Below are 10,317 nucleotides of genomic sequence, written 5' to 3'. Positions count from 1 at the left end.
GAACCAGTTTGTCACAGTAACCAGTCGCTGTAGAACAACTAAGCCATCTGAACCATAACGCTGAAAAGTGGGAGGTGGGTAGAAGCCACCACCCCAAGAGGCTTCAAGGAAAACGATCAGTATCGAGGGGCGTCCATGTATTGTGGACGGCATGGGAACATAAGCACCCAAGTACCGTGTCCAAACGAAACAGTTTAATGGCGGAACCAGCTTCTCCTGGAAACGGATTTCTGTACATACCAACCATTGAGTAGACACAGATTCGGTTAACGGAATGACTCAGGGATTGCATACCCCTTATTGGGTTACATGTCGAATCCCAAGCCTTCAACCACGTGCAAGAAGGATCCCAGTCAGTCAGGTGTACCTCTTCTGACAGAGAACAACCACTTCGCATCAATGTGGAACAAAGCATCAATCGTGAAAATTCCTCCAAAAGAGACGTGTGGTGAAGCACCACACGGCAGATGATTCGGCGTAGCGCGTTCTCCAGAAAGACTAGACTCTTCAGTCCCATTTTTGGGTTTCGTATGACCTAGTGGTATCACTAACTTCAGACCTAATTCGATTAAACCCTGCATCTTCCCAAAAGTGGTCTACTTCATTCTAATTTTTTTGAGGGGGCTAAGGAGATCGCGGGCATTTCCTCAAAACAGCTGGCAAGATTCTGGTAGTTCCAGGGTTAAGTTTATTTACTACTCTACCGAGATTGGTTCACTAACTTTAGGCACCTAGATTTCGAACTCTGTATCACCCAAAGACAATGCGCAGGTGGATCTACAAGACAAGGCTCGAAAGTCGTAAAAGAGAAAGACTACGGCTACTGTTCACATGTGTTGTCTCGATTGACGCAGATTCATGACAAGTGATAGTTTTCGAAACAAATGCAATAATACCACGTCACAGCGCGGCATATGCTTTCGCGAATAGCAAGACCCAAGAAAAATCCAGTGGCAATTCAGATGCCCGGTTAATAGATAGGGTTCATCGGTCAAATGAAGGGGTACTATGACCCAGTGAGTTCACTAAATTACTTTTCGATTAGCTAAACTTCAAAAAATGGCGAGAGCCAGATAGTATAAAAAAAAGTCAAAGCAAGCCATGTTCCATTAAAGCAGAGAACGCAAAACGTTGATGAACCGCCAGGTTGTCCAAAATTAGAGAACATACGAAAAGTCATAGAATCAATGACTTTCGCTCGATAATGCGTATTCTAAACTCTGCGCTTTTTCGAGCAATTAATGCAAGAAATCAATAGCACCAATCAATATCATCAAAATTTGTTGGAAGTTCACTGCCCCAAAAGAGAACTATTGTTTGTTGACTCCAGCAACAATCCCTGTGGTTTAGTGTACATAAATTGCCTACTGAGGGGGCGAGATGACCCTATTGGTTGGAGCGCAAATTTACTAACCGGGGAAACCGTAGTTCGAACCCAAACTCTGCCTCTTGACTTCCCTGTCTAAGCCTGTGCAACCTGGCAGTATCTCAGCCCTTGTGCTTTCCCCAGGCACGTGCATGGCAGCTAGGTACCTAAAGCGTGCTACAGCTAAACGATTTTTAAAAATTAGAATTGTGAATACATCGACGGATTGAAGGACAGATGGAAGGGGCGAACAAGGGTTTGAAAGACGTTGATTTACCCTGGTCTGACTTCCTGGCACAATGAGCTCGATTTGCACGTCATAGGACTGTCTTGAATTGGCCTGCATGGATACGTGACCATTCAAAGCTTGTCCCTGTTGGACGAACAGCGGCGTGCCGAGCAAGCAGCGAACCTACAGAAGGGAGTGAAACACGAAGGTCAAAGCAATGTGAGAAAGTGTAGTATTCTCATGAACAAAAGTAGCTGGCATATCAGGAAGTAGCCTGAGAGAAAAGTTAACCTGCTAGACATTGTTTGAAAATGGTATGCGACCATCAGCCAATGCGTAATAATAACGCATGCCATTCAAACGGCATGCGGTGTTCTCACACATACCTTACGGTGCACAGAGGTGACCAGGTAGAGAATCAATAGAATTGGATCAGGACAAAAGAGTTATCGTGTAGAAAGGAAACCATGCTAAGTAGAAGATACGTATTTCACCCAAACTTTCGAACCATTAGGCCCAAATCCGTCACAGGCGTGAGTCATAACGATCATAAGAGAAAACTAGAAACAGGACTAGATGACCTTCCAGTGTAAGGAGTGAAAGCTTACATACTCGGTAGTTCACTCGCCTCTAGTCGTGCTCAGTCTGCGTATGTACCTACCTGATACCAGTGGGTCAGTGGTTCGGTTGGGGAGGTCGACAGCCACACTTCCTGTTGAGATCCGAGGAAACCAACGTCAAACCAGAAAGCTAGACCATGGATCTAACGGAAAGAACACGGTGGTATGCTGATTAGATGATGTGAAAATTTTCTATTGAAAAAAGTGCATACAAACCACCATCTTACCAACATTCAAGCACATGCCAAGCGGCTCTTAAAGGGTTAAGCTTCGTAGTACAACGGCTCGAAATCCACCTATCAATGACAACCTTGTTAACACAGTGAAGAGGAAGTATGAAACACCAAAATTAACACTTGAGAGTTGGGAAAAGCGAATCAATGGTCATCAAACTAAGGCCCAGCCCACATGGGATCGAATTTGAAACCATTTTTCCTTGCTTTCAAAAAACAGAGAACCCGTCGAAGGAAAATTGATCAATTCTGAACACGTAACCAGCATACGGGGGTTTATTGTTTCCAAACGACTTTGATTGTAGCATAAAAGTAAACAGTTGGCATAGATGACCTACCATAATGTCCATCTACAGTAGATCTTTTGCGCTGCTGGTGATTGTGTGCGCTAGATAATTTGTATCACAGGATAAGGGCTAGTTGAAAGGACAGTGCACAGCAAGGATGGCACACGAACAGCGTCATGAAAGAGACATTGTATTCGAAAGTGTCAGACGTTTAGAGACATCAAAGTGTTGCAAACAGTGTCGGAAATAGCCGAACTGGCCGTTAAATTCCGGTGGCAGAATAGTACCAAAAAACTTCTCGAATACGGACATTCATCCTAGCGTCAATTCTGAATGTAATATTAAATGTGAAAAACAAAACCCGGGGAAAGGCACAGTCTGACAGGTGAACCTCAACTGAAACCGATCACGGTCGGTAGAGAAGGCAGCCCTCCGTCATTGGCGATTCACGGTGTTCCATGTCTATAATGTTTCATTGCGGTGAACTACATCCAAAACTGCACAACCCCTGAATTTTCCTGAAAAGTGTGATTCTGATTTCTGCGCAATTCAGTTCAATTCAATTCTGCTACAAATCAGGTCCTGAATGTACTAACTCGGAAGTCAAGCCGATACGCTTCTCAGGAGAAATCAAAGCCGTCTGCTTTCGCCAAGTGTTTTTTCTGGTGTTGATCACCTACCACTTGAAGATGAAACCTCAAACATCAGTATGAAATCAGTGTTCAAAACTTATGATTAGCTGCCATACAACCATGATTTATTTGAAAGCCTAAGACTATCATTCTATGGTGCCTACAACTCCAGACACTCAGACAGACAATCTGGATATAAACTGACAACAAGAGCGCCGTTGACATCAACTAAGAGTCGTATCTTGCAGCGCTTCCAATCCGCAACAGTGGGAATCTTTCGGTTCCCATCCTGGAAGGCGAACCGCACTAACACCTGCCAGACTTTTCGTCATCTCCTTCATAACCCTCCGGGTCAAGGGTTGGACACCTCTCTGAATTGGGTACGGAAAGCAGCAGTCCATTTTCGGCAAAGGATGGTTCGGCATGTGCAATTCATAGACTAACCAACGCGGCTTCTGGTGTTGAACACAATCTTCGATAGAAGTCCCCGCTGCACCACCGAACACTCGCTTCCTAACTGTCTCATTGCGGATTTGCCAACACCAACCAACACTTCAGGCAATAGAATTAGCGACTGCCAATTGGTATGGCATCATATCGCTAGAGGGAAACTGTCACTGAATGAGGAACCACCGGAAGTTGACAATGCTGCGCATTTCATTATTAAATCCTGACAGGAAATTCCGAGGCACAACCACCAACGCACCGCTATGCACCACTACGCTCCCTAACAACGCACGGATAGTGCCACCTCAATTGGTTATGAAACGTTTGCAATCCAATTGCCCAGCTCAGCAAACAAGCCAACAACCATCTACACTACCTGAACTAGCAACATTTCCCTCTACAGAATTCAGAAATGCTCTTTTTCACGTGAAAACAGTGCATTAGTTACCAAGAAAATTCCTGAACTTGATAAAACGAAGCAGGATATATGCCTGTTTTTGCATCCTTCCAAACACAGTGTCCAAGACGTTGCAGTTGAACAACGGTCAGAATTTACTGGGTTGCACTCCAATGGACTAGAACATTGTGGAATTTGTTGACGTTTGCCAGACGAATAATTCAGACAGAAATTGGCCTGCAAACTAGTTACGAAAAACTCTAGGAATGATGTGATGTATCTTTACAGTGGGACAGATGCATGCAAGCTGTTTGGTGTCATAATATTTGAGGCTCACGGTAGGAGTAACGCGATCAAACGAAAATTTTCACTGAAGAAGTTGGTTCACGTAGGCACGCTATGGGTAGGTTTCACTGTATGTGTTAGTGAGTGAAGCATAAGTGTCGTCTTAATACAAGTTACAGGTCACCATCCGGTTTGCTAAACCATGTCGAAAGAGTAAAGTTGTTCACGGTATAATTGCAGAATCCACGATTATCTCAACAGAATGAGGGTAACATGGCACCGAATACTAGTACACAGCTGAGAGTGCCGGTAAAGTGCAAAAGATCAGCTGAGCGTTGCAAAATAAGACCATAAAGTACAGGGCGCATCAACGAGTCTATCAAAATCTCATTAATAAGGAGGAGCAAGTGAAGTTTAGAAAACGGTACGCAATACCGATAGTATTTTTACCTACACGAGAAAAGCCTAAATGAGGTGAAACAGATGAGCAAATCTCAGCAAACGTAAATTCTGCCTCATTCTAATTTCCTTGTACTGTGGAACGCGTGAGCTGGGTGCTAACATTCATTGGCCGCTCAGCTGCAGCACCCTTTCCGTGGCCGGAAGGAAGCACGACGGCTGGGATAGTGCCAGGTTGCCCAAATCTAGACAGGGGAAGTCGAGGCAGAGGTCGGGTTCGAAACACGAACTTTCCGGTCATTAAATTAGCGCTCTAAGCGCTGAGCCATCTCGCCCACATCTAGTGACCAAACCACGACACTACCATTAACTTTCATCTTCTGTCGAGAAGTAGCAATTTTTGATGTCCCATCGGGGAGCGAGATGGCTCAAGTGGTTAGAGCGCTAATTTACTGACCGGAAGTTCCGTGGTTCGAACCCGACCTCCGCCTCTCGACTTCCCCTGTCTAGGCTTGGGCAACCTGACAGTATCTCTGCCCTCATGCTTCCTTCGGGTGGCATGGAAGCTAGGCACTGAAAGGGTGTTACAACTGAATGATTATTGTCAGTGGCAGATATCGTTAGTGAATAAACCAAAAGTTGGCAGTAGATTTTTCACTGAGAGTATCTGGAGAGTAAGCCATGGGCTGACGGCTATGCTTCCTTCGATGTCCCATCACTCGACTTTTCAACCATATAGTAGTATTTGTTCCTCAAGCCAACCAAGTTGCTCATCTGCGTTATGTAGTGAGCCTATTCACCAACTTACACCGCCTAAAGCTCCCGGCTAGGAGATTCTCCAACACTGTTCGTTAGGATTTCAACTCGACAATAAATGATAAATGACGCGGTAATTCAAGTTTGTACAACCCTCAATCTAGGACAGGTTTTTTCTAAACATCTGGTGCTTTAGTGCGTTAACGTCGCTGGTTAGTCTGCAAGGTCCCAACACGTAAATCACACAGATCGTAAGTCAAGCGAGATTATCTTACATCATTAGTAAAGGTGAACAGGTTACATAAACTTTGTTGGAGTGGAGTTTCAAATCAGTGGCTCCGATAAGATTAATCTTCAGGAACAATGAACAGCGCGAAACAAGAGGCGCAGAATGACCAAAAAGGAGGCAAAATGCTTCCACAAAATCCTGATAACCACAACAGCGAAATCCAAAATAGAAGCGGACAAGGGATCATTGAAGCGTCATACTAGAAGCTCTTCACAGCCGGTTTCCTTTTTGTCCTTACAGTCGTAGATTTTTTGCCCTTTGCCAAACTGATAATCACAATTTTGAATCATCAGTGTGAATTGTTCCTACTGCTGTCTTCAGATGTGTGGGTTTTGTCTAATTTCATCTTTTGGAGTTATGAAACGTGATTCAGTACTACTGTGCTACAGAAGGCGCACAGAAAGTGTTTGCATCCAGCTGAAAGTGAGCTGGAAGTACCATAACCGTTCCTAACCAAGGTCACTTTAACCTACCCAAGTCAGAGAGGATAGCCTGATTTGACAGCACAAACTAGTTAAACCCTGTCCCGTGATGCAGTTTTGCGCATCTTGTGGGTAAACTTAGGGTGTAAGCTCACAGTCGTTCCGCCTTTGGACGGTACTGGATAGGAAAGGGTGCTAATATACACTGTGAATGTCGCCCGAACAAAAGCACACACCCTGGCTTTTCAACAATGAGATAAGGAAAATGGACCGAGTGAATCCTTCACAGGTGTGAACGTCCACTAGATTTACATTCAGACAGAAAATGTAGGATAACCGGAAACCAACGAACATTTCATGACAGAATCCAGTATTCGTTTAATTCGACATGATACGATATGCATAATTCTCACTGACGTTCACAGTCTATTTGCGTCGACCAAAGAAAGACTATATCTTTAATGTGAACTGACGTTTAATAACCAGCAAATTTATCGAATTAGTCCAAGAAGAAACAACCTTGGACAAAAGAGTTGGACACTCAGAAAGCGGTTTGTTATGCGGCTGAAATGAAACCAACACAAAGTCATGCCAAACTTTAACTCATGGTCTGAATGTATATTTATGACTTTTTGAAGCCGAGAGGCGATTGACTTCCTTGTGTCAAGCCACCTTTCAGTATGTGAGTAGCAAATGTTGATCACCATCCACAGCACTGTGCGTGATGTTTGCAGTACCTGGATGATAAGATAATAAACGAGGGCGAGCGGACGTGGTACAGACACACAACATTACCGTGTTATGACTCTGTAAATCTGCAATCGAATTCGGTCATGATAATGGGCAGATCAAGCTCACTCCACTCAACAGCAAAAGTATCCTGTTACTCGGTCTTTCAAACAGTTTTCAGAGTAGGTATGGTATGAGCAGTTATAGCTCCCCTGGCGCTTGGGTGAAGAAAATCACTACGGAAGCAAGCGGCCTTGCTCCCATAATGCGATATTTAAAGCTCCCAAACGCATACTAGCGAACTACGATAAGCACAATAAGTGTTTGTCAAGCGCATTCGTTATTCAAGTCATACTGACATACTTGTTTTCTGCCGAGCCAACTTGGAATAAAAACAATTAAGTAGGACAGAGATTATGCCGCAACCATTGCTGGTTTGCCCCCTGGAGCATGCACTGAGTTTTAGGACTATGGAAACACTAGGTTGCAGCCTGAAACTTGGGGTGGATTGTGAGACATTTAAGTTCCACCTAGGCGAAGAAAATCATCTGTCACGTCAACCAGTTACATGTCTTTCAAATACAGCAGACGCCTCTTGGACAACAGATTCCAAGCCTAGTTTGCGTGAGTGTGGGCAATTTCGACCAGGAAACATGAGCGTGTCCGGAGGCCAGCCGTCCCTACTAACCGAACAGCACATCACTTGGACGGATGTGTCACGTGCAGGACACGGATCAAACGAAGGCAGGCCCTGATTGGTCAGAATGCAAGCCAATCCGAGTCAAGCACTTGTGACTCGACGCTTCTCGCCCCCTCACGGATATTCCAGCACAACCTTGTGGAACACACTGTGACTACCCTATGAATACAGTTGTACTAATTTTCCTTTGTCTTCATAAAGGGCTGTGTAGAACTACCGTGTCTTTTTGGTATACCACAGTGGGCGCTGCAGGAGGCCAAGGGACCGATAGAGAGTTGCGCGATCGTTAACAAGTCACAACAGCGTGCATAGTTGATGAATATAATTCAGTATTTCACTCCTTCGGATCCTATTCCCACTTGCCCCATCAACGATGGCAGGATTAAAACTGACAACGCCATTAAGTTCATTTGACTGTTTGATACATGGAGCGAAAATTGTCCAGGCTAGACTTTCACTCTGACGCGACGGCTATCAGGATCGGACATAGACGTAATACTCGGTCCTAAGTGAATCCTTTAGACAGGATACATCTCGGCAGAATTCGTTTTTCCTCAGTATGGAATTGCTTACTTTGTCAACTGACACTGAATCAGAATGAGTTCGACAACCGTAATATTTATTGGGATTTTCAATCCGACTCCAACCCCCACGCCAAAAACAGCATTGTGTCAAGCTTATGGAGTTAAATGTAAAGAAACGAGCCCATTTTAGGCAAATGAAGACCTAGTCGCGCGTTTCGGAAGCAATACCTGTCAACGTTAAGATCAGGAAAAACGTGGGCTTAACCAGCAATCGGCAAAGGATAGAGCAGTGGTCAGAACGGTGAAACAACTCCACTTTTGTAGGCTGGGATCCTGGGTGGATGCATAAACAATCTGAATAATAGCGCTTGTATAAACTATCAGTGCTGAGGAAAACAAGACTGACCAGTCTGGAGTTTGAGTTTGCCAAACTTAACTTTGGGAATCGGAATACAGTGTGTAGCAAACAATGTAGATAGGCTCCCACATAGTTCATCGAAACATGCACATGTAGCTCGGGACCAGAAATGTCAACGCTGGGCCAGTGTGCATCACGTGTGGGCAGAAAAAAGTGATACGCGTGTGCAAAATGTCAAGCTTTGGTGCTTTTCACAAAGACCCAACAGCAATTCTCAGACTGAATATTTCGGTAATAGACCGGACTAGGAACAAAGGTGCACGCCGATTGGAAACATTTCACTGGTTTGTCAGCTGAAAAGTTTAGGCACCGGAATCAAGAACTATGGAACGACAAAATCGGCGTAGAGTACTGACGGGAAGTCATTGGAATCACTTGTTATGAGACTCAAAACGGGATTGAGCCGCGCTCCACAATGAATCTGACGGACTGTGTGTCTGTGCTTTTGTACTCCTGTGCAAAACCCGTCGATCTACTACAGCTCTGGCAACACGCAAATGTGGTAGATGAAGCAGTCAGTTGCACTGTATGTGGGTAATGTGTCATAAACTGAACTGGCACCCGTTTCCGGATTCGCGTGACATCAAACCAGACCAACAGAGAAACTGGCTCAGCATGGTCAAGCCAACTTGCGAGGAGCGCGCTGCGGATCGTCAGATGTAAGCAGCCGCAACCCGAAACACTCATGGAACCAGACGATCTTCTCGTTGCAGCCCAGTAACTGAAGTGATATAACCGGTCGGACTGTTAATGCCCAGTATCGACCAATCCTAACGTTTTACGCTGATGTGAACCCCAGGAAGCAGACCCAGATGGTATTCACGAAGCTATAAGTTTGCCTAACCGCTAGTCCCTGATTGTGAAGCCAGATGAATAAGAGGAAACAGTTAGACTCCACGACGTAAGCAAAGACAGAATCAGGAGACATAACTAGGAACTACCCGTTAGTAGGGTTGGTTATTGTGCGGCCTGAGCTGTATTACGATAACCGCAGGAAGGCACTTTTAGCATTATCAAAGACCTACCTTCGCTTCGGTACAAGTCAAGTGCGGAAAGTCAAAAGCGGTTTTGAATAGACCGGTGGCTTCTACTAGTGATTGATAGAACAAAGATCAAATTGCCGTAGTCCACCACAGTTGATCATCACTTACTGTACTTCGAGCAATAAGATAAGGTTCTCGGCAAGTGGCTACAGAGCCGGCTATAGCCATCACATACTAGCATAAGAATACAGGGCAGGGCAGTCTTGTCACCCAGAAAGCTGACGACCGAAAATAGGAGTATGGCAAACTCATCCATACATGTTCCAAAGAGTGGTTGCTTCATTTTCTTCCGTGGCGTGAGTATGCAAAACCTGTTTGATCTTGAAAGACCATGTACAGGGACCACTAGAACAGACACAGCTATCTGTGGACCAGAGTACGAATGTGAAATTGATTGCCAAAGACTTCACTGGGCGCTTCCCAGCTCAACAGTGCCTGTGGAGGACGAACGATGGAGCGCAGCATGGCTGACGCGAAGTTAGTAGTCTCGGTATCGTGCAGGGTAACGTATCCCTCGTACTAGCCATGTTACCGTAGATAT

General features: G+C 44.9%; 1 protein-coding gene across 1 annotated transcript in view; it reads right to left on the bottom strand.

Moving 5' to 3' along the window:
- Window positions 1-10,317, bottom strand: part of T265_03433 (hypothetical protein) — a gene marked incomplete at both ends in the record, with an annotated part of 36,044 nt that overhangs the window by 7,936 nt on the left and 17,791 nt on the right. Inside the window, 2 exons of the mRNA XM_009167917.1 lie at window positions 1,644-1,778; window positions 2,257-2,358. Of these exons, the coding sequence (XP_009166181.1) occupies window positions 1,644-1,778; window positions 2,257-2,358 (237 nt within the window). The remainder of the gene's footprint in view (window positions 1-1,643; window positions 1,779-2,256; window positions 2,359-10,317) is intronic.

This window comes from Opisthorchis viverrini (assembly GCF_000715545.1).
Source record: "Opisthorchis viverrini unplaced genomic scaffold opera_v5_49, whole genome shotgun sequence".
NCBI lineage: Eukaryota > Metazoa > Platyhelminthes > Trematoda > Opisthorchiida > Opisthorchiidae > Opisthorchis > Opisthorchis viverrini.
The sequence above is the reverse complement of the archived record's forward strand: the minus strand, read 5'-3'. Positions and strand labels throughout refer to the sequence as shown.